The sequence below is a fragment of the Acromyrmex echinatior genome, chromosome 3 (assembly GCF_024713525.1).
Source record: "Acromyrmex echinatior isolate Ae372 chromosome 3, ASM2471352v2, whole genome shotgun sequence".
Taxonomy (NCBI): Eukaryota; Metazoa; Arthropoda; class Insecta; order Hymenoptera; family Formicidae; genus Acromyrmex; species Acromyrmex echinatior.
Genome location: NC_141854.1, coordinates 13,211,034 through 13,238,096, shown reverse-complemented (window position 1 = coordinate 13,238,096; position 27,063 = coordinate 13,211,034). Strand labels below are relative to the sequence as shown.

The 27,063-nt window shown below is 29.9% G+C and overlaps 1 protein-coding gene across 1 annotated transcript in view; it reads right to left on the bottom strand.

Moving 5' to 3' along the window:
- Window positions 1-27,063, bottom strand: part of LOC105153215 (uncharacterized) — a 258,749-nt gene that overhangs the window by 54,889 nt on the left and 176,797 nt on the right. The window contains exons 4-7 of the mRNA XM_087404953.1: window positions 11,726-11,869; window positions 5,508-6,376; window positions 1,586-1,680; window positions 857-975 (exon numbers count right to left, since the gene is read on the bottom strand). Coding sequence (XP_087261079.1) covers window positions 857-975; window positions 1,586-1,680; window positions 5,508-6,376; window positions 11,726-11,810 — 1,168 coding nt within the window. The 5' untranslated portion in view covers window positions 11,811-11,869. The remainder of the gene's footprint in view (window positions 1-856; window positions 976-1,585; window positions 1,681-5,507; window positions 6,377-11,725; window positions 11,870-27,063) is intronic.

Below are 27,063 nucleotides of genomic sequence, written 5' to 3'. Positions count from 1 at the left end.
TATTATTGTTATTATAATTATAAATTGCTCTTTCTTTCGTCGAAATTAAAGAATTTTACAATCGAAACTTATTACTCCAAATTTTATTTATCAATTTAATTGATTAGAAAATTAAATTCTTCTAATCCAAAAATTAAAAATATAACCTGATTAATTATTTTATTAAAGTATTATAATATAAAAAGTAAAAAATTACGATATAAAAATATCTGTAGTTTATTTATTTCTTTTTGCACATTCTAGCGTTGTTACGATTTTATAAAGCTTATCGTAAAAGTGCATATCCAACAAAGGAACATAGAGCAACATTTTGTGTTTCTAAAAAAGTTCCAGTATGTTTTTCGATGTTCTTCGATGCTCATTACCGTCAGAAATAGAAATATAAGTTGCCTATTTCCGTATAGAAGCAGCATATATAGGCAACAACGGATAACATTCTGTTTCTAGAACTTCTGTTGCTTCAATAACATATCATGCGCATCATGCGCTTTACGGAATGCAGCTTTTATTGGTTTGGCGAATACAATAGTTGTGGAAACAAATTGTTGTCTCAGTAACTAGAACAAAACTAAAATGTTTCCTTCGAACTGAGTTTATTCGGTGAAGACAAATTGTTTCTATTAGTTGCTATAAATTAATATTATTTCTAGCAACAATAGGCAAAAAAAGTTCCTCAATGTTGATCCTTTGGTGGATGAGCACATTAAATCTATTAAACTTTAAATATATAAGATAAATTATAATTGTGTAAACATTTTGTTGTTGGAAATATCAGACAATTATAAAAACTAAAAAATGACTTATCATTTCCACAAGAAAATAATAAATTTTAAATTAGACATTCAATTTCACTCACCCGTAACAACGACGTTGATTTTCTTAACTAGCGGCGGATGCGTGGCGACTTGGCACTGATACAACCCCGAGTCGCGTGGGTTCGCGTAAAGTATCTGCAGTCTCCAATTGCTAGGATATCTATGAAATCAAACAAGGAAGAACAAGATGGTAGAAAATGATCTTAAGATTCAACTGAGAAATAAAATAGTCACAAAAGATGACGGCACTGACGTAGATATATTTGTAATTTGCAATGTAGTAACTGCAATGGAAGAAAATTGACATTTTATTTCCTAAGAAAGACTACTATAATAATGCGCTCAGCTTCAATGAACGGAAGCAGTAATGTCACGGCGCGAGACTTCATGTTACAACGTGGTCGATTCTGATTTTTATAGCACATAAAACGGCTGATTTAATCCTAGCGAAGGAAGACGAAAGCGAAATTCTTCATCCTTGCGAATGGCGACATCGAATTCGTTCCGACGACAGTAAAAATCAACTGATTGTGAGATGATAATTCAACTCTGACGACGCGATTACGCGGTTGGCTGCTGTGAATGATAACGAATTATGATAATGACATTGACAATTTCGCCGCAGAAATTCTCTGATCGCTCAAACCGCGCTGTAATTCCGCGAATTCCTACTTTAAAAGTAATAAAATTATGCTATGAAACGGTTCCAATCTCGATTATTGTTTTTTTCATAAAATCGATACAGATAAATAAAGGAAGTTATGACTTACCGAAAATTAAGACTAATTCTTTGATCGTTGCTATATGGCGTTCTGCCTACTGTCAACAGACGAAAGAAATCCTTATTATGCTGCAACCACGTTACCTGTAAAAAAAAAAAACAATATTATCAGTAAGTCTTTTCGCCGATCCATCATATATTTATTACTGTTAGTCTCTTCAAAATTAAATATAATCACATAACATTTTTTATATATTTTATTTCATATAATCATTTCAAGATATTTAAAATGTAAATTTTTCAAGGAATTATTATGATTTCCGAAACAAATGCAACGGAAATATATCGAGAGATTACGCGTGCACGCTGGTTGAAAATTAATAATTCCTTTTGCTCTTAGATTTCCAAAAAGACAGTTAGCAATTTCTGCGCGAAGCTTCGTGTATGTCAGCAATAAATGTAGACAATTTACGCGAAGCTCGGTATTCGCTCAACGAAGGGTTGATTTAAGGCTCATTTACACGATACGATTATTAAACAATAGTATAATATATAGAAATGATACCAAACTTGTATAACAATTGCTTCTTAAAAGAGCAAGTAGATATAATCACAATTTAATTATTTCGAGTTTACTTTAAAAGCTGCATAAAGAGAGTTAGTTTTCATCAATCCTTTTGTCTCTTATTCTTATATCAAACTTTTTATTAAATTCTAGTCAATTATTTCATTACTGTCAAATATTTAACAGTACGGTAGTCATGTTTTTGCACTTAATCCTTTGAGAACCAAAGTTTTCTAAATAGCTTATGAAAGATCTTATAATACATTTAACTTTCTAAAGGTTTTCGGGGTTGCTGAATTTGATTCTGGTCTCAAAATTCTAAAATTCAAAAATTTTTTAAAAATATCCGATTATCATAAAACTTGATTTTAGGGGATTCTTGGTACTTCCGAATTTGAATGTAGCCTGAAAATATTAAATTTCAAAAAGATAATAACTTCCATCAAGGGGACTCTAATGTTACAGAGTTTATAATCAAAGTTTGAAAGTTAGTTTGAAAATCAGTATACTAACTACTCGTATTTATATGTATTACTGATGAGTTTCAAATAAGACAAAACTGAAAACTTGATATTATATACATCGTAATTATAATAAAAACTCTCTAAAATCAAGTTTTGTAATAGTAAAATTATTTTTTAAAAATTCTGTCCACCATATTGAATCCATCACTTTAAATTTTTTACTTTTAACCTCAAGTTCAAATAAAATATTATCAAATTTTACTCCATGTAAGTTTCAAAAAAATTAAACAATAAGTTTACGAAATAAAATAGGGTAACTCCAAACAGAATCGTCGATCTACAGAGTTAAGTAAAAATTTCAAAACATGATCGCAATTTATTTAATTAACTGGACAAAACTGTGAACATTTTGATGCGGTTTAGAATTGATTTTGTAATTGTTGCAGCAAAACTAAAACTTACATAGTGCAATCTGGCTTTTACGCTGTCTATAGTGATGTTTCCGCTATATCCTCTTTCTGCACAAAGTTTTCTCTCGAGATTCGACCTCATACCATACGTGCCAACCGACGCAATAACGGGATATCACAGGACAAGTTATCACGGTTTGTCATCGCGGATAAAAGTCTATCTCGCGAAAACTTAACATCGACGGAAATATTAACCGTCCGGAGGATTTCGTAGATACGCCGAATTATATTATGGAGAACTTTCTGTCGAAGGAGAAACAGAGAAAATGATTTCTGGGCAAATCACGTACAGGTCATTACGATGCGTGTCGATTTAAATTTGTCGTCAAAAAAGTTATCTGGATAAAAGTCAGTGAGTTCAAGAACAGCCGCTGTAATAGTTCTTTAACATGACGAATTAATAAGAGTTCAACTTTTGTTAAAATGGCGTGACGCCAGAAGGAAATAAATCATATAAAAGTATTTTTAAAACCAACCACACAGCTATTATAAATATTAAAAGTACACTTAATATATGTCAGATTAGATAATAAATTATTCTAATTTTATTACATTTTTTAATTAAATAACAATGAAGTATGAACTATTATCTTCATTTCTATTTTAAAAGTTTAAATTAATCTCACGTACGTATAATTCATAACGTATAATATATTTCGTTTCTCTTTTTATTAAAGTATCAAATTACAAAAAAATTCAGATCTTAATTTAAAAACACACAACGTTTCTAATTTTATTCATCTTTCTCGACAAAGTATTTTCGAACCGTGATATCGCTTTCAGTATAACAAGTATATATAGTATTACAAATGTACTATGCATTTTGTGTAATAACGCCTATATTGTAAAGAATCATTTTCTTTATTCAAAAAGTTATGATTGTATGTGCGAGTAAACATTTAATACAAACAAATATTTTCTCGAGTAATCTTTCTCCTCGATATCTTAAGTAGCCGTTTTACTGAAAGGACTGAAACGACTTGGCAAACGGCATGAGCGATATTTCATAATTAAGTGCCCTTTGAGCTATTTGCTATTCTTGGAACGCGCGGCGCGTTATACTACACGCATATTTCTCGTATACCAATCTAGGTGACATTTGCGCGACACGCACACACGTCTCGAATCAGGAGCACTCGTTTTCGTTCCTTGGCATTGCCGTCCCACCGCAATCGGTTTCCCATTACGTATTCCGTGGAATATGAATCCCACGGGAATCTCAAACGCCCGTGTCTCGGAACTTCAAACCGTCCAAGCGCGACGAGGAGCAAATGGACATAGAAATCAAGGAGAAAGGGACAGGGAGGTACCGAGAGGTAGCACTGATTGAAATGCGAAAACTTTCGTAACGACAAGACAGACGAGATATCGTACACGCAGCAGACACTAACAAACGATGTTTGCAATTATAATCTGCGCTTCTGCTTACTCGATGCTGCATCTTGTATTCTTGCTTTACCATCTTGATCATTACTTTCCCCTTGATTCATTATTTAACAGAAAAAAATGCACGATCTTCTTGATTAGACTAACTGAGTTCGCGCAATCTCTCGATTTTCTTTTCCTTAATTTCCTAGCCTTTAATTATTTTTTTAAGTTTGATAAAATAAAGAAAATTAATTTTAAATTATGGAAATATATAGAAAATTTTAAAATCAAATAAAAGGATTATGCGAAGATTCGATTATATTATTCCAAGCAGGCCCGACAAGACGAAGAGAAACGAGGTTTATTCTTTTTAGCTGAACTTCTTACATAGTTTATCTCTCTTTCTTCCTTTTTTTCTCTACGTTAAAAAAAAATGAAAAGTTTGAAAGATGAACAAAAAGTTCAGCTAAAAAAATAGTCCTAATATACAAGAAGTGCGGTCAAAGTCTCATTATAAATGTTTACAATCAGAAAAAAATTTTACTAATTGACCAGTTAAAAGCGAATAATTCTGTTTCATGCAAGCGACAACTTGCAAAAAGAAATTGAAAAAAATTTTTATATAAAAAAATCAAGACCATTTTGAATTTTTTAAATAATATAATGCAATTTTTTTTGTATTGCAAAGGATTTTTAAACGAATTCAAAGCACTATCAGGAATGTCACTCACGCGTTACGCATTAAGTGCTAACAATAAGTGTCAAACAAGTGTTACAAGCACATGTGTGAATTACTGACTAATCCACTGTCCAACAGAATATAACACAACGTCAATAGATATTAAAAACGAGGAACGTTTCCTCCATGCTATTCATCGCTTTTGCTGCGTAACATTCTGGATTATTGCACGACAAACTGTCATCGATGAAATAAAAATATCTGACTCAACACATCAATTTTTTTCCTTTATTATTTACCCTTTTGTTGTATGACAGGTTGCGGTTTATAAAGTTATAACAAAAATCATTTTGCATTTTATTTGAAATTTTTCTTATAACAGAAGAAAAATTAACAAGATTAACACAGTGAATAAAGCAACTCACCTTTTTATCACCTAGCATGCCGATCTTGCAGTCCAACAAAACAGTACTGCCGATTCTCGCAGTGACATTTATCTCTCGGTCACCGTCCTCGAAATATGGACCGAATTTTCCGAAAGCGCTATCGACGCTAGGCAAGACGAACTTTCTGCCCGACAACGTTCTGTGAGTGGTTATCTGGAACTGATCACGACCACGCTCCGTTTCGAGAGTCCTGATCGACGGTTTAATCTCGTAGAAGGCCTTCGTTGACTTGCCGGTCAGCAGCAAGTTATTCGCCGGTCTAGTCTGATTTTTTTTGGTTTCGCTGAGTTTTCTCGTTTCGTCCGTGTGACCGACGCTAGTTTTCCCCTGTTGTCGGCTGTCCTGATAGTCTTCCTCCTTTTCATCTGGTGGCGGTACTTGGAATGAGATCGCTCTGATATCTTGCGCGTTTTTCTGCTCGCCGTATCTCGCTTCCGTAACGTCTTCCTCTTTCGCTACCGATATCAGTGTCAGCCAGTCGTCTTTCGGCTTTTCCATCTTGGAGTCGTTCGTTCCTTGAACATCTTCGTGGTCCAGCTTCTTTGCCAGAGCTTCTTCCGCCTGTTCCGAGTTCTCGATCCTCTTCGAGGCGAATATCATTTGATCGTCTATATAATTCTTCGACGCATTCTCGAAGTGCGGATCCGCCACGGGAACGAGCGAGGGCAAATCCTTTATTGAGTACTCAACCGTGAAAGCGGAAATGACTTCCTCGAGAGCTGTTGTGTCGTTGCCGCGAGACCAGCCGGCGGTTTCGATAGTACGATTCTTCGCGATTCTCTCGTCGAGGCGTTGATCTTCCTCGTCAAGATGATTAATGCCACGCTCGATGGCGCCGTTCTCCGCTTCTGTAAGAAGAAAAACAAACAATCATGTTAACGATAAGTAAGTTAAATCGGAACGGATGTATGCGGATGGTGGGCGGGAAATGTAAGGGTGAACACAGGTTCGTCGGTCGTGTCGAGGGTGAATCGACATGCCGACGAGGCGGAGAGCGTTCACTGCGCCGAGATTTATGACTTGGAACGGAATAGGATGATCTCCGGTCGGAGAGCGAAGATTTAAATGTGGATGTAAGAAGTGCGACTAGAAGTTTTATGGGACGTTTAAAAGCTCCCAGAGGAGAGCCAATAAATGGCCAATCAAAATCTCAGATCTAAAAATGTTATAAAGTGAGACAGTACATTCGAATTGTTTCATTTAAAAACGACATAGATAAATATGCAAACTCGAGAATATTACTAAATTCAATTATACCTTCATTCAACTAATATCCGTATATTTCTGTGAAGGCAGACACAATATATTTTTAACAACAAGAATTTAATAAGAATATATAATTCGTATGATATTTCCAATTCTAAGCTATCGTTTCCGTAACGTAGAACAAAAGCCGAAAATCTGCGCGACATCCTGTTCACTTGGAAATATTCCATGCGACGAAAGCCACGTGATAATAACAGTGTAATTCCTTTGTGCACTACACAGCGACACGTATTTTCACGAAATAAAAGTGCTGCGGGTTTACTTCCGCAGGAATTTCATTTCGCGGGCGTGCGTATCACGATCGTGCTTTTATTTGCGAAAGCGCTGGCAAAGTTTCCGGTATAAGATTTCGTTTCTCTTGTGGCTTCGATCGCAATCAAAGTCCATGAGAAAACTCGTGATAAACAAGTCTTTTGAAAACTTCACTCGGCGCTTTCTGTCATCCAACGAAATTTACTTCAACGCGATCAACATTTCTCTTTATAGGATTAAAAAACTGTTTTATTGTTAACAAAAGTGGAGAGACGGCTTTTTTATGGAATAGTTACAATAGAAAGTCCATACACATAGTTCAACTATATTTTTGGACGATTTATTGTAAATCAAACTTTATGTTTTCGTCGAATAAGATAAAACTTAGAAAAGAGTCACTTTGTTAGTCATAAAGATACAAAAAAAAGTTTAACAAAAAATTAAATGATGCACATTTAAATATATAATTATGAGAATATGAAATTTCTTCTAAATAAATTTTGTAAGAAAATAAAAATATATTCTACATTTGTATAATTTTTTTATATTCAAGTAGAATTAATATTTTAATATCATTTTATTCATTTACAGAAACGATCTACAGAAATTTCTAAAAAAATATATTCGTAATAATAATAAAGACTTTCACACTGTAGTGTTATTTATTGTGCAATAAAATCGTATCGTCGCGAGCGTAACGTAGATTTGTTGATGTTCTCGTACAAGTCGTGCGATGTCTGACAATCGTACTCAAATGAATATTGCTCTCACAACAGTAATAGTTGCTATGAATATAGAGCGATTACCTCACCACTGCTATATCTGTCCATGGTGAAAACGAAGAGAATTATAGAATTGCTATCTACCGTGACTTTTATTAGAAAATGCTCCATCTCTTTCTATATCTCCCATTTTGTTATTACTCGAAACTACAGGCTTTTATATAGTTCTTCAGGCATTTGTTCTTCAATTTTCTTTACTTCGTCACAAGACGCCACATCATTCAGCCTTATCTCTTTCATCTTCGCAACTCTTGCGGAAAATTGAAGATCACCAAATCACCACAAGGAAGAAAAACGTACCTACCACGTACTCTTCAATCTTGTCAAGTCTTTCAGCGTTAGTATATATTTAAATACAAATTAATTTTGTCTGTATTGACATCATCAAGAATGTTCCAAAATTATCAAACTGTTAATAATTTGTAAAAATTTTTAACTTGAAAAAAATTAATCACATTTTCAATATCTTTACTTAAAAAATTATAATATTTCTGATACAAACTAATGTTTGTGAGAAAAAAGAAATTTATTAGGTGTTGGAATTAATTCGTAGCGTTTTTAATGAAAAAATGTTATTTATTTCACATGAGCATTAAAAAATACATTAATGAAAGTACTTCCCATCACTTGTAAAACGCTACGAATTAATTCCAACACCTAATATATTAGCTAAAAAAAATTCCATGAATATGATTTATAAAAGATATTTAGCAAGATAATCAGCAAATGTTCAATTAGAACAAATCATTTTCCAAATTTTTATAGCTTTCTATAACTTTAAATTAAAATTTATTCCTTGTGTAACTAACTTGTATATAAATATTCTTTTTTTAGAGCTATTTTTACTTTGACAACCACTATTACTGTATACAAGTTTGTAAAAATTTCCGAAATCACCGATCTCGCCGATTGTCCGGAAAATGTGCAAACGTCAGCGAGCCGATATATACCGCGATATTTGGCGTTGGCGATCTTGTTTAGACGAATCGATATTGCTAGCCACGCCGATAGCGCAGGCTGTAATGCCAACAGCAACAGCAACAGCAACAGCAACAGCAACAGCAACAGCAACAGTAACAGCAACGACAACGTGACATTCGTTCGCCGTTCGTCGTTCGGAAGCAATTTAGCGCGCGCTTTGCGTCGCGAGTGATCGATCGATCGTGTCGAGCAACGCCGTGTAATTTTGGCTACCGACGACGTTCGTAATGATTTATAAAACGGCAGACGTGTATACAGAGATTTCAGTGGAAAATTCGAAGATCGCTAGATTCTCTGGTGCAATTTTTGCTTGCAGACAAATCAATCTATCACAATTTATTTACTTCGTGCTTTTACATAGTCAAGCCGTATTCTTAAGAAAATATATAAAACGATTTATAGAACGGCGGATGTACAATGATTTCTGTGAGAATTCCAGAAATCTGCTGAACAATTCTTTCTTGTAGAAAGTTCACTTTATCATCATTTATTTGCTCCATATTTCATATCAATGTTGTATTTAAAAGGAAATATTTCTGAAACCAACATAGAATTTAAATTGTTATTCCAGCACATTCCAGCAAATTCTGTTTGATTAATTTCCGATGATGTTATCAAAGTTGGCATATTAATCTTTGCTTTGTCAGGATTACACGCGTATTACTATTCGTGGCAGTCCGATCTCCGTGAACATGCTCCGAATAACACATTCTGTGATAACAGATAAGGCGCTCGCTCGTCTCGGGTTTTGCTGCCAATCCGTCCGGGAAAGCTTTTTCTTCAATCTCTCGCGCCCTGAATACAAGCGATTGTGTGAATGATTGATCGCCGTCGTACGATACGCCACGCTAGTGGTGGCCAGAGCTTAAAAGCGCCATTGCTTTAGGAGTGCAAGTGATTCGCGCAAAATTTCGGCGATTAGCCCGGCGCGATACAGCCCACGCCATAAAATGAAGATACTTCGCGTTTGTTCCTTGTGATTGATAGCCTTCGAACGGGCCTGTGTAACCGATGCATAAGTAACGTATCATTTTTCATTCGCCGCGTCTGCAAATTTCGCGTCTAATTCCCTTTTCTCCCTTCGAGCCGAGCGCGTTTTCAGGCCGCTACGATCGAGCGGACGTGCCAAAGTAACGTGGTGCACCTATCTCTGCGCTCCGCAATTTGTCAGCAAGGATTTACGCTTGTCACGTGTGATAGACAAATTCGCGAAACGTGCGAAGAAGGAAATTCCGCAGATTATTCCTATGGGCGCGACAGATGCAGTCCCAGATGGACGTCGGTCTTTGAAGAGTTGAATTAAAAGTAAGTCTTCAGAGTAAAAGTCTCGATTTGAAAAAAAAAAAAAACAGATATTTTTACAAGGTAATATTAGCAAAAGAGAAATGTTTAACTTGTTATAATAATTTTATGATTTTCAATGTAATAATAAATAAAATTCTTTTCTTCAAATTTCCATTTATATAATTTTAAGCTTGTATCTCAAAATAATTAAAAATCTAAGATGTTAAATCAGACGAATATATTAATTATTTCTTTGTCACTATTTGTTCCTAACATTGTAGTTTCGAATGTATGTATTACGTACATAATTTACATCAATTGTGTTCAATATTATAGATACTTTTGTTCTGAATGTCAGTTTCTGACAAGTATATATAAAATTATATTATTAGGTGTTGGAATTAATTCGTAGCGTTTTTTAATGAAAGAATGTTATTTATTTCACATGAGCATTAAAAAATACATTAATGAAAGTACTTCCCATCACTTGTAAAACGCTACGAATTAATTCCAACACCTAATAATATTGACATAATTTATTTTAATATTATAAATCTATTACAGATAATAAAACCTTTTTTGTTTTTTATCGACTATAATAAGAAAGAACACATTTTAATCTATTTATTTATAATTTGTTTTATAACCAGAATTTTTTACTAAAATCATATTTACTTAAACCGACTAATGTTTATTATTTGTTCTTTTTACAGGAAAAGAAACATACCACTTAAAATTGAAGTTGTTATGATTCATGAAAATGATAATGCTTTTAGTTGTAAAAAGCTGGCAACATTAAGCGCAATCTCGTTATCCGATACTTTCAGGTTTCGTAGGGTGCGCAGAATTGCGTGAAAGGGCATTCGCGTACCAAATGGTGATTGCTAGGAAACGCAAGAAAGTAAATTCCGGTGGGGTTATCTTCGTATAAAGACTATATAGAACAACTAGCACGGTAGCTACAGAAGAATTTCACCCTCTTTATTCCGCCAAGCACGGCCGTTTTCTGTTGTTCTCGACACTTACGGCACAGTTAGACATTCAGGTTAATTAAAAATTCTTGCCTCCTCCGTTAAACTAAGACAAACGAATCATTCATTTGTTCGCAATTATATTCTATCACGAGATTAGTCAACCAAAAAAGTATCATAAATTTATCGCAAAGATTGAATTTATAATGCGTATAGTAACCTTGACCTTAATTCAATGAAACCATTTGATTCTTAATTATATAATTTTTATTTATATTTTTTTAATAATAAATAAAATCGCATTAGCCGAATATGAAAATAATTGTAGAAAACTATTAGGTGTTGGAATTAATTCGTAGCGTTTTTTAATGAAAGAATGTTATTTATTTCACATGAGCATTAAAAAATACATTAATGAAAGTACTTCCCATCACTTGTAAAACGCTACGAATTAATTCCAACACCTAATAGATACTCAAAATTAAATTAATTTTGAGTAAACAAACTGTACAATTTTGAATAATTAAATTAAGTTAATATTTTTATTATATTATATTAGATTGTATTGTCTTATAGTAAATTATATAAGTTTTAGCAGGCGTTTTATAAACTAAGATTAAAATTAAAAACGTCAAGCAAAACTGCACAATAAATCGCCTACCTGACGCAGTGACAATAATCATGATAGAGACAATGGCGATGACGCCGAGCACCGAGGCGGTCGGCTGCATTCTCCAACCGGTCATCTCGAGGATCCACGCAATCTCAACCCTCAGGAACCTGCTCCATCTCGTTCATCTTCCCTCTAGGCAAAAAAAAAGAATATCCTCCTATTAATGATAAAAACCAAATAAATAGTAAAAATACAAATTAAATTTCAGAATTACAATACATATTCGACAAAAAAGTAAGATGTAAAGGTAATAGTTTTAAGGTAAGCATTTTAATATATTTCTTGTAATGTGTGTGATCACAAATAGAGTATATTTTTCTTCTAAGAAATGAGCAAAAACAAAATCTTTTGTAAAATAATAAACATATTTTTAATATATCTTTATATGCTTGCATTTTTTCTTTAGAAAAAAAACATTTTTCTATAAAATAGTGTTCCTAAATTTGTATCATCTTGCTAAAAACAAATATTTTTGATTAATTTCAGCATAACACAATGAGAACATATTTTTTACATAAAATTATTTTCGCGAGATCGAGTATCGAAATCACAAAACTTGTTTTGTTTTAAGATGGTAGACTTAAAGTTCGTTACAGGATTGAATTTCCAACTAAGTGTTGTTAAAAAAGTGGGGAGGATTGAATTTCCAACTAAGTGTTGTTAAAAAAGTGAGACGGTAGATATCGTAACTTCTACAGCTCAAGTTTTAATCGCCGATTGTAATGGGTACTGTAACAGTAGACAAACTTCCATATCGTTATATTGTTATAAAAATGCAATGTTACATCTTCTTCTAGGTTACAAATTACAAAATAAAATGAGAAAATGTAAAAAAAATAATAACGATCTTTTTGTGTATAATAAGCAATACAAATTATTAGAAATATTTTTTAACATAAGCTTGTATAATTATTTAGACACTATAACATTTTAAGTTTTTCAATATGATATGAATAATATGATAAAGATTAATATATAAATTAATAAATATATTATAATAAACATAAAGCTATCTTTTATATTAATATTATTTATATTAAGTTCTTGTAACAACAAAAATTAAAATGTTATGTCTCTATTATTTTGTTTATGATTCTCTATAATTTCTCTCTCCTCTTTCTTTCAACTATTACATAATTTCATAAAATAACAATACGGAGCAAAAAATAAACAACTTTCTGTGTCATTTATAAATTCATATAATCAACATGTGACATCTGTTGTTAGCGTCATTATAATTATAATACTTTAATATAATTATAATTATAATATTTTAATATAAAGATTTTAATATAACATTTTAATATAAAAGTTAGTATTCACAACATTAAAGTAACATTTATAAAATTAGACCAATTCATAGGAATTCTTCTAGAAACTTCTCAGAAATTCTTCTCAGAAATGTTGTCTGAAAACTGTCTACAATTTCATCATATTAATAATGGATATGAGTGAATAAACCTGGATTACGCAAAGTGAATTTAGCGCACAGACATATAATAGAAAGTACAAAACGTAAAAATGATGTTAATAATAAATTAATTTTATTTCTCTTGAAGGGCCTGAATTATCGATATACCCTTTTCCTTCTTTTTATGTATATATATATATGTATAATTTTAATTATTCATGAATATTATTTCTTAAAAAACATAATAAATTTTTGATATGCGATCAAACATTAAAAAAAAAAATAAAAGTTTCTTTCCACTCATTTTAAATATTTTTCAAATTATATAATTATCGCATAAACGTAATAAATAATTATTACGATTACAAAAATTTCACAAAAATTTCATATAATACACAATACACAAAATAGTTTAAACATATAAGAAGCGATATTTTTAATCATTTTACAACAATTATTGATAATCGAGGATGCCAATTAAGTTCTTGCATTCAAATTTTTCTTAAAACTTTTTAAAGATATAAAAATAATTTTTGAAAAAAATCAGATTATGCTGTTAATAAATTAAAAAAATGGAAAGGTTAAATCGTACAAGAATACCGATCAGTGTGCGCAACGCATATTCCGTTTATGCGGATAAGGTAATTATTAAAGAGCTACCCGTGATTAAGCTCGCTTCCCTAGAAATATTATCCTCGACCTCAACCATGTTCCCTAATTTGCATCCGTCATCTCTAACAAACACGATTTGCTCGTCTTTCAGACGTTGACAAATAAATGAAGTTTTTGATACAGATACAGCCATTAGTTGCATACATTATTATACGAGTACAATACTTTATGCATGATCAATCGAAAATTTAAAAATGTCAAATAGCATTAGCATAATGATTAAGAAAAAAAATTTTAAATAATTTAACTTAAATAATAATAAATCTGGAAAATAAGAAAGGCTTGTATTATAATTAATTATATAAATAATTAAATAATGTTTATAATTATATAATAATTATATAACTATTTATTAAAAGATAAATTAGTTATAAATTGCAATTATATTGACAAAAAGAGTAAATTCTTCAATTAAATACATAATAATATATTAATTTTTGTATCAAAAATTGCTCTCTCTTGTACAAAGGCATGTATCATTTTATATTCATATTATTCTTTATAACTGTATAATATACATTTATAAAACATTATTTAGCACTTTTAAACCATTTTATCTGACTTTTCGCAAAATAATTTATCTGATTTTTCGTGGGTGACTGCTTAATAGCCGTCAGTTTTGTGCTGTCGATATATCGACAAAATTCACCATGTTATTACATAGTTTCCGTTAATCGTTAACGGAGAACCGTCATTTATTTTTCGCAAATAAAAATGGGACGGTATTAAAATCCATTGATCATGACATGTTATAGTTATACTCAAACTGTCAATAAAACAAAATATTTTTACATGCTGGATATAAGTAATAATGTATATACATACACACTACATCAAAGTATTCAAAACTTCTAACATAAGTATTAAAATTATATTTTAATTATAAAAATTTGTATACACATAGTTTAACTCTAATAATATTATATTGTTTTAACTTTAAATAATTAAAATTTAAATTCTAATGTTAAATAAATCACAATATAATTTTATTATGTACATAATTATGAATTATATATTGAAGTTTTCACTATATTTATTATTTTAGTTATTGCCAAATAATTAGAAGATTAGAACTATAGTGTATATATACAGAATAATTTGAACTATGTTATTAAAAGTTTTTGACACATGAACGACGCATAAATTGCGGTCGTTTGAAACTAGAAAAGCCGTAATATAACTTGGCTACGAGCTAGCAAATACCACATTGAAACTTCCTCTCAGAATTCATTTCTTTCTTGTGACGCTATTGGAGTAGTTGCGCATGGAAAGTTGTCGGTAGATAATCGCAATTAAGCTACAAAACGTGACTATATCCGTTCGAAACTCATATAATTATTAACATAACTTCGTTATGAGTTAATAAATCAAACATTGAATTTACCAGTCGAAACGTCCGATTTGAATAATTAAGGACATGAGAAAGTTTCCGATCATAAAATTATAACACCTTTAGCACTTTAGAATCCAAACTCATTTAATCATTATGCACAAACTCCTAGAAACTCAGTTATTTTTGGATTACCTTTGACAAAGCAGCTTAATCAATAAAAAAGTTCAAATATTGAAAAGTTTAATGAAATTACGTTAAGATCAACTTTAAATAAAAACTTTAAAAAAATCAACCAGATTGAGGTAATATTTTTCGCAATAAGTCCTTTACTGAATTAATTTAGAAGGGATTGTTTCATATATAGGAATGTCCGAATGTTTTGGCGCCTTATCATATTTATATTATTAACGTTACAGATCAATTGTGGTTAATGTCCGAACATTTCGACGTACAATCATATCTGAGATTAAATTTAAAAATTAAGAATATATATTGTATTTATAACATCTAACTTTGACCGATTATTAGCGTCTCTCATATTTATTTATAATAAATATTATAGCATTTAAAAACTGCAGTAGAAATATCAAAAAATCAATAGTTTACAAGATATTTAAAAAATGTGTAAAAAGCATAATCTTTTTTAAAGCAACAATGTGTTTTCTTTACATCATTTGATTTATTTTATTATTTTGTGCATAGAGTATTAACAAAGTGCATAAAATATAATAACAAAAAATGAATAATTTATGCGCTATTTTATATCTCATGTCAAATAATAAAGTATAAAATATCTCATGAATTATTAATTTTTCGATATTTTTACTTTATTACTTTTACACGTAAAAAAAGTGACATGACTAAAATACGTCCCCCATGAAATCCTCTCTCTCACTCCACTTTCTAAAACATTTTTTTATATAAAAAATAACAAAAATATTTCAGGTTCCAATATTAAGTAACTTATCCTGTATATAACTGAGTCTGCAAATAAAAAATATTAGCTATCTGGACCCTTTTGAGTGTGCTATCATCATGTAATTAAGCTAGAAACTGTGACGAACCGATGTCTGACTCTACAGTCGGGCTTATCACTGCTGCAGATGGAGATTTTAACGAGTCTCAGCCGACTGCCAATTATAATGTTTAATCAGACGTACGTAATTACAGACGCATGTATATATGGTGCACTATCACTTACCGAGAGTCGAGACGAAACGAGATTTGCCGACCGAGGAAGTCAAATATTCGCATAGATATGATTGCATAATTTCACTCGGTTTCGAGTGGCATTTCAAAAATTCTTATCTTATGCGAAAACTTTGATTTCAAATCTACCTTTTCTTTGATCCATGTACTGCTTCTGTGTAAAGCACCGTAATAGTAAATTAACTACAGGTCTTGTAGAGCTAAACATCGAAATCATGCGTTTACTTTAACTTTCGTACGATATCTGGTTATATGCATCATTTACTCGTATTCAGATTATACGGATTATATAGATCGTAAGAGGTAATCTATATATATTTGTGCAATATTAAGTTACCTTGGATGTTTTATGCAAGTACGAATTCAAGTTGATATTCAGTTATTTGCTACATAGAAATTCGATAAAATTTTAATTAGATTAAAGATTATTTACTCAGAAAGTATTTCATTAAATATTAAATTTCCTCTTTTTTTTTAAACAAAAGTCGCATAAATATTCATACCTAATTGAAATACAGATTATTGTATGACATGAGGGAAGATTTTACTTTTTTAATTTTATTTTTTCAGAAATTATTTTACTTCTTTTCTATGTCATAAAATTAAAATTAATTATGTCATATAATTACATAGCATATTCATATTATAAATATAAAAACAAACTACTTATTAAAACCAAAATAAATAAGATTCAAGATCAATTCAATAAATTTATCTATTATATATTGTCATATTTTTCTCAGATTATCTTACTTTTTAATTTTGAACGTATAACTTTATTTTATGTAGAGGTGTACCTAAAATTATGCTTTAATTAGTTTTTAATTTCACTCTTTTATATATTTCATATAAAAGCGAAAATAATTAAGAACATCTCTTTTACAAATAAGGCTTAATAGCGCATTATAAGGATGAAAGCGTACATAATTTAAATCAAGAGCCAAGAAAATCTTGTTAAGTTGTTTGCTAGAGAAAAGCTGTTCTTGTCAGTGCAAAGTTTCACGGATGTTATACAACTGAACTACTTTGCATATTTCGATGTGTATTGGAAACATTGGCTGAGTTACATGTAAATAAGAAGACTTTCAACAGGCTGAGCTACGTGATGCTATAAATCTGTTCAAAGAATTATTACTATTTATCGAAGATAATTTTGTTTATAATTGCAAATCACATAAATGTAGGTTGCAATGTTAATGTATATAATTATATTCATGTGCGATAATATCCTACGCTTATGCATATCTTTGCTAATACGAAGCAAAATATGAAATTTGTTTTAAAAATATAAAATTTCAAAAACTACATTGACATATAGTAATTCATACAACCTCATCGTTCAGTTGATTAATTATTGTACTTAATATATCCCATTAATATTAAAATTGAACAATATGATACGTAGAATATAGATATATGCTAACTCTTTTATTAAAATAAAATTTGTTTTGAATTAAGAATAAAATTTATTTTATTTTACGAATTGTTATTTATTGTTAATCGGAAATTGTTTATTCTTGGCGCTATTCTAAAATATTCTTGGAGTAAAACATTTAAGAATTCATTTTTTTGTATGATATATTATTAGTGACAATTTAATAAAAAAAGATAGTAATAAATAAAAAAACTAAAAGTAACAAAAACAAACAAAGATCATAAGACATCAAAAATAATTTAAAAAACCCACACCCAGAGAAAAGGTTGCTTCGATTTAGAGAAATTTCGGTTAAATAGAAAAATTTTTTTGATTTGTGAAAAAATTCCTTTGATTTAAACATTAAATCAAAGAAATTTTTCTTTAACCGTATAGCAAAGAAACATTTCTTTAAATCGAAACAACCATTTCTAAGTGCAGTTATCATAAAATTGAAAGTTTTTGTTAATTAAATATAAAATGCTACAAGTAAAATAAACTGTTCTTACTAAAATAAATCAGAAAATTCCAATATGTTTTCTGTATAAGATTCTGAATAAAATACATATTAGGTGTTGGAATTAATTCGTAGCGTTTTACAAGTGATGGGAAGTACTTTCATTAATGTATTTTTTAATGCTCATGTGAAATAAATAACATTCTTTCATTAAAAACGCTACGAATTAATTCCAACACCTAATACTATTCGGAAACATCAATTACAAAAGTTTTAAATTTTTCATCTTTTTTTATTTGTTCTTTTATAAATATTTATCTCTCTCTAGAATTTTATAATACTAATATTGCTGCATCTTATCTTTTAAAAATTATTGTACATGTATCGTATACTCTCAATGTACTTAATTTACGAAAATTAAGTTTTGCTTACAATTCAACTAAACGCTCTCGTAAATAGCACGGCTGCTCACCTAATGGGTACATTGGAGAATCAAGATGCTGCTCGCACTTGCTTGCTCGCGATGGGCATTGTTTGCCGAACTGCTCGAACAATCGCGTTAACAGGCTGCTCCCGCGGCTCATCAATATCGTTCAGAAGTTCTCGCCGCGCAAGAGAGACCAAGTTCTCCCTCACTTGTGAGCCCGTCGCGTAATAATTATTATAGGACCGTCCACACTTTCGCGAACAGCGGCCTAGTTATAACCAGTGGGATGTCTCAACGTAGTTAGTTGAGGCGATTTGGCATAAACTTCGAAGCGGAGTTGCAACGACGGATTCGATATTCAAGTTAATAGCAATTACTGTCGGACGAACGTAAAGCTAACTGACGGAACTTCCCCGGTGAATATGTCTATCATTAGTCGTTAAATCCAGATAGATCACACATATAATTTATAACATCACGTTCTATATATACATATATTTCTAAGAAATAAATCCGTCCTCCAATGCCCAATGCCAAGTTATAAACTAAAAGGATGGAGCATTACTTCAAATGGCTGAGTATTTTTCATCGCAAATCGCCTACGAGTGTGTCATTTACCACCCAATAGACGAGGTTCCAAAGAATAAATAAAGTGCCGCTATTATCTGGGCTTTCTACGGTAAATTAGGTATTAAACTGGATTTTGTTTAATTCTTCAAAAGTTTTCTGTAGCTTCCTTTGTGAATATTTTTTATAGGTTTTATAAAAAATTACATTTCTGAATGGTAATTTTTTTAAATTTTGTAAAAAAAATTTATTTGTCATAATTAAAGGACAAATGAATTATAATCAAAATAATTATATTTTACTCCTCTCATATAAATTATCTTTGTAAGAGTTTATAATAAAATTTTGAAGAGATCAATATATTATTTTTATATTCAAACGATGTGTACATCTATTATTGATTTTATTTAACTGTCAAGTATCTACATTCGTATCTGTATATTCGTACAATAAAATATATTAATTTGCCGAAAAATAATTAAGTTATGCTGTCATTTATTTTACAGTCATTATTATTCCGTGCTTTAACTTCCTATAATTTCTGGAACATCTAATTATCTAACCTATATAATTTTTTCCATAGTTTTCCTATTTGAAAAATGCGTTAAATATCACTTCACTTTATCTGGTCATCGTAAATGAGACTTCGTAATTTTGCTACTTTAGAAAGTATTATATACTTTAGCTGTTTAACTACGAAACTCTTACGTAAATTGCAACACAGATGGCGAATCAAGTTGCAGAGTTGAATTTCTTAAATAAAATGCAAAACGGTTTTTATTTAATCAAAAGATTGTTGACTTAATAACTTATTTTTTATTTCTAGATCTTCCTATAAAATAAATACAGCATGCTCATAAAAGACACAAAAAATGGATATCTTTGTGTTTATTATATGTAATTATTAATATTAATCATTAATATTAATAATTATATACATTTTTAATATCATAAATGCTCTAACTTAGATTATTTTTATCTAATTACTTTTGAATTTCTCCTAAAGTTAATTACATATATAAAACGCATATTATCTTATTAATTTTTGCTTAATAATATTCATTTCTTTCACTTCTTATTAAGAAAAATAGTTATTTTACATCATAAATTACTATAAATATAAGATTTATAAATAAATAAAACGTTCTAATTTTACAAAGAATTAAATTATACAAAATATAATGTTATGACTCAAATTTAAATATATATACATTTAAATACATATTATACATACATGTAACAATATACATTACATACTATTTTCTAGCGATAGATTTTTTCATAAATTTCAAATCAACTTTTTTTTTTAGAAAAAATGTTAAAATACAAATAATTTTTAAATTGTAAGCGATTAAAAAAGTAAAACTTTTTACGAATTAAATTCTGGTGAATCAGATAAATTATTAAATTATATTTTTTATTTAATTTAGAAGAAATTTATTTTAATAGATTTCTAATTTCATAAGTTACAAAGATATATAATTTTGAAGTTTGGAAAGTTGTAAATCTTTTCCAACATCTTCGCTGGAGGAAACTTGATGTTATATAAAATTAATGAATCAAACATTAAAATAATAACACGTTAAGCACATTGAACACATTGATCTTTTACAGCATATTTTAGAATTTTTTAAGCTTTTACAATCTTATATATAAAATACGAAGAAATAATGTTTTTTAAGATATGTCCAATTTACATAAACTCAACGTTTTATTTTAGAAAAAAAGCAAATATTTTTAAATATTTTCTTAATTTCTATTAACATAAAATTTTTCGTGACGGTAATATCGAATAATATTTAAATATTAAGACATTTTAATACTTAAAAAGAAAAAGCTTTTACAATATAGAAATTTATGATTTAAAATAATAAATGCTTGAATAAAAGTTTACTGTACTCTAAATACCTTAAACTAATAAAAACTAGGGGATGTTTTTATTTCACGTAAGAACAGTAAATAAGTCTTATTGTTACTTATTACCGACGGCAATTATAAAATCGCAAAACACTTTCTCGTAAAATTAACAAAAACACTCAAATCTTCATGGCGTGCAAATAAATACGCCACATTAACGTCAACGTTCCCATGGCGCTACTCTTTGCTTGGATATTCTAATTAACACTGACTGTAATGCACCGCGGCATACCACTGTAATTCGTTGTATAATAACTTTCAAGGCAATTAATTGCGCGTGCGCTTACTTTACGATTAATTATACGCCATTCGCTCTCCTATTCCGAATCAGTGAAACTGTAAAATGCAACAATAATGCCACTGCATTTTCTTTTCGATCGGAAAATAACGATATATTTTGTAACTATTGAAAAAGAAAATAAAAAAATAAAAATATTTTCAACTTTCATGGATAAATAATTTTATAAACCGAAATTCTAAGTTTTCTCTTCATTAATATAAAAATATTTACGACGCGAACTCTTAGCGCCGAGATACCGTATCTCATATAATTTAATGTTTTCCAACTAAGAATGAATTATATAAATATATTTTTCAATTTCTTCAAAATTAATATCTCTGACATTACACTGTCGAGTAAATCTAAACTTGTAAAACTACTTATAAAGTTCTTTTTCTCGTAAAAATAAAAAATAATGCATCTGTTATTAATTAAAATACTCATGTATTAAATCTTTATATTATAAATTAAAGTTTTTTTCAAAATAAGAAAAAACGTAACTTTCGATAAACAATAATTTGAAACTGAATGTTCTAACCTACAAAGCAATATATGGTATACCAACTACATGTTAAATGGATGAGTATCTTCAAAGACTCATTAATTCTGCGAAAACAAGGATGATAAAATACAGAATTAAATAAGGAATTAAAAAATGTTCCATAACTCATAACAAAAAAGGAAAGAGTGAATTTTAATGATGCGTAGCACTTATCTCTCAGAGCAAATGATTTGTGCAATGGTGAATATTTTTAGCGTTGTATTGTAAGATTTGTGAGACAAAGATTCCGTTACGTGATTATTAATTATTGTAATTATTACTATTACGTAAGCAATTATAAAATTTATCATCATATTTTAATTTTACAAAACATAACTGTGCGTCATCGTTTATTAATATAGAAATCTTGAAACCCATTAAAATTTACAGAGAATTATAATCACAATTTATAGTCGAACTTAGTAACCTTCGAACTTACGAAAACTTGAGACAAAGTGTAACAAGTCCATCTAACTTTATGTTGTTTTGAATACTTGGCGAAATCGAAGCCGCAATTTCGCGCATAAGTTTCGAGCGTTATTTCGTGATTTTAATGTTTTCCTTCAGTTGTTACAACAACACCATAGGACAGAGTTTGCAATACTAACCAGCATCTATGGGATACTACCTTGATAATGTCGTCTTGCTAACATCGCTTTAATAGCTCGCAAATTTAACCTGCTCCGCCGCCGCCGCGCAGAAAGTTTGTCGAGAAATCCGAGTCGGCTATCGCTGAAGTCGCAGTTTCGGAGCCACGATATTCTGAAATTAACGTGATATCGATTCGCGCGCGCCGAGTGCTCATTACAACACGCTACGTTACACTCACGACGGGGCGAGCGTATATTTTCAGGATTAACGGCATCTCGATTTTACTGCAGCGCGAAATAATTAAGGCGCGATATAAGACGCCGATTATCTATGACTCGAGTGTACTCAATCCAGTTAATCGGTCTTTCGAATAGGGTCATTGGCAATTTTCCATTTGCGCACTTTAAATGATATCATAAAGGGTGTTTTTTTAAGCCCGATAGAACTTGAAATTGTAAAAAATAAAACAAAAAATTAAATTAAACAGCCGCGGTGGCCATATGCCCGAAATCATTTTCAAATGTTAATGCCATACATTGATCTTTCGACTAAAAAAATTTTTTGATTATAATTTAATTTTTGTGTTAGTTTTTACAATTTTAAGTTCTATCGGGCTTAAAAAAACATCCTTTATAAGCTATGGTATTTATTAATTTATATTCTTATAATAGCATAATCTTTTAAATTAATAAAGAAATAAATGCAGAGTATAAATGCAGAGTCAAATTAATAGACTGAATTTTCTTAAAAAAGGAAAAAATCTACTTTTAATTGAATAAAAATATAATTTAACTTATTTAATTTAACAATACTTCAATAGATATAAATAATTTAAAAATTACGAAAAGTACACCGTTTATAACTAGCACTATTAAAATAAATTTACAAATACAATATAATATTAACGCAAAATTTCAGTATTTACATTACTTAAATATCAATTTTTATAAGATTACGGATTTAAAAAATCTATATCTATGTTAACCTTAACTATTAATACAATTAAAAAGAACTATGCTATAATACATAACGCAATGTGGAAGCATGTAATTTTGAAATATTTTAAACAGCACGATAACGTTAATCTGCATCAAGCAGATTAGCCATGTAATAAGCCTTAACATCATCATCTTTTTATATTCATATTTTATATTTATTTCCGTTCTACTATTTAATCCCCTTTATTTGTAGTTTTTGAGGTCTGATGCAAACATTATACATATACAAAATGAATCATAATTAGTGTTACAACAACGCTGTTAGATGACTACGTGGCAAATAATAATAATAATAATAATACTATAATTATATATGTATTATTATTATTATTAGTAACAATATTATGCGAATATTGTGATTAATAGTCTAATTAATAGTCTTCGCATCTAAATACAAATTAGGACGTAATTCATATGATAATGATAATCAAAAAGAGAATGACTCGTTTATATAAAAACAAACAAGAAATACAATAAAATATTTTTGCCTGATATTTTCAATATCAGTTTTTTGAAAATGATGCGTACAAAAAATTTTATTACACTTTTTGTTTATTTTTATAAAGAATCATTTCCTTTACAGTTGTATCACTAATTGTATTCTCTTCACTTTATATTTATAATATTAAAGATACAAGCCTAACAATTAAAGACTATTAATAACAATATTAGTATAATTAACTATTACTAATAATGATGTATATAATGATAATCAGCCATCTAGTCGTCTAGCCATCTAACAATAATAATAGCAAAATATTATTTTAAATATGCGTATAAAAGAAATAAGAAGATAAAATGCGAGTTAGAGATAAGTATGAAATATGGATATAAAAATGCGATTACGTTGATGAGCTCATTACGTGGCTAATCTGCTTATGGCAGATTAACGTTACCGCGCCGTTTGAAATATTTCAAAGTTTACGTGCTTTTACGTTGTGTCGTGCGCAGCATCATGGTGTATTCTCTCTGGCTGTATTACCCAAATCCTCACCTTAATCCATAATCCCTAATTACAAATTGATAAGTAATTAACGTGAATATCGCTCACGCGTCCTATGCATTAATATCGAAGCGCCATTTACCGCGCAATTCCGATATTAGCTAATCAATAACCATACTAATCCAGAGACCCTTTTATTTTCTCATTTTACAACGGTAAAACTAACAAATTTTTGACACAATACCACATAATAAAATTGACTTAAAACATTTTATATAAAAGAGAAATTAATTTATCTTTATTATTTAAAGTCTTTTAGAGAATTTTAACAGATATTTTTCTTAAGAATTAAAATATAATCATTATGCAAGGAAACTTTAATAATGATTCATGATTTTTTCAATGTCAAATGATGTTTGCATAAGATGCAACTTTTATACGATTATTCACAATTCTTGCATCAATTTAACCACAATCTATTAGTAACTCGTATACAATGATTAAATGAATCTTTAACAAATAGTAAATTTATTAACGTAGGTATATTAAAATTTTATGGATGTTAGATATATCTTCCAGCGTTGTTTGTCGCATTAATGAGCATCTATTTGCTATCAGGCGTTTCTCTAGTAATAATATATCTGGCGACCTATAATACGGTAAGGGGAACACTCGAAATGAGATCTTTAATTAAAGACACCAGGATTGCCTTTCCCGTCTCTGTTACACAAGTGCAGAAAAGAGGTGGTGCAATGCAGGACAAGAAGTAGACGAAATTCGACTCGCTCAAGAGAACTAATTTCGCCGTTGCAGCTCGCGCGTATATTTATACTCCGAAGGTGTATTCCGCGGGGTGCAATGAATGCACCACATCGGATAAGACGCATAAAAAAGTTCCGCATACAGCAGCCGCAGTGCCGTCCATGCAGTCCGCCGTGCGTCCGTGTTCTCGATAATACAACGCCTTGTTTACGGTTTCCAACCTTATCTTCTGCTTTTTCAATTAAATGAAGCGACGCGTCCAATTAAAAGCGCGCATATCTCCTGTGACTCTTGAACAATGAATAATTCGGTGAAAAAACTCGATCGTATATATTCTTGATTTTTCTCCCGATAGCTGCGATATATTTTTCGGATATTTTACATTATGCGACATGGAAATTATGCAATGAGGACAACGTCATTTAATATCTCGCAGCTATAAACTGCATCCTGTCATAAAATGAAAATCCATTATTACCTTGCACTCTGCCGCGAATAAGTTCTGTCACAATTATTATACTTTAGACTTACTCGTCTTAAAATTAACACTTGTCCAAACACAAAGTTATATATTAGGTATAGTAAAAAGAAATCCATTATTTTTCCAATAGATGGCTTTAGTAATCTGTATCTCGTCTACGCGTGATACAGATTACTAAAGCCATCTATTGAAAAAATATTTCTTTTTACTACACCTAATATTATGTATAACTATGGTTATATAATATTTTTATATACAATTACTCTAACTTACAATTAGCAGAATATCTTGGAAGTCTCAAAAAATATATATGATTAATTCCGAATGGATAAATTTTATTTAATAAGAAATTTTATTTGTAAAATTATAAAATGCTACTCACTCTCATTGCAATTACACTTACAATTAAAACTTTTAAATTAAACTTTGAGTATAAGATTTTTCTTTTTTTTTCTTTTTTTTTCTTCTGTTATCTCTTTAACATTTAAGCAAGATAATAAACAAAAATAAATATTTTTTAAAATTTCGTTCTTATTATCCCCAATTATTTTGAAAATTAAACTTTTTTAAAAATAATTCAAGTCTCTTTTACAATTCTCTACTTTTATAATTATTAATACACGTGCAAACTTAAAGAAAAAGATAGTTTACGCAAGATTTTTTTACGCAAATTTAATAAAATTTATATACAGGGTGATCCGAAATTCACAATTCGGAGTATAGGACATGATGCTTTATGCTAAAAGAAACTATTTTTTCCAAAATTACGTTTAACAGTAGTTTTTTGAGCAGGAGAACAGATTGAAGTTATACAAATAAACGTAAAGATTATTTATCGAATGTAATTTTACTACAGGAAAAAGTTGTTCGTTTTAGCACAAAAAACAACACTTTTTTCTTTAGCAAAATTGCGTCCAATAAGTTTTTTTTGCAGGAGAACAGATTAAAATTAACAAATAAGCGCAAAAATTATTTATCGGACACAATTTTGCTAAAGAAAAAAGTTTTAGCATAAAGTATCATGTACTCCAAATTCATGAATTTCGGATCACCCCATATAAATGTTCATCCTAGACTTTCTAACTTGAAAAATAAATTTGGAAAATAAACTTGTTGTTGATTAATATTTATATATTATATTTTTATTATTGATGCCAACATGCAGTAGAAAATAATTTTTGTCGACGCTAAGCGTCTCCTAATGGAATACATGTAATGCTGAATTTGCCCGGCTAGCCGCTATCATTTGGTTTTTTTCTGGAAGCACTAAAACAGAGTGAGAAAACTAATTTCGTCGCTCGCCATTTCGTCGCTCATGTAGCC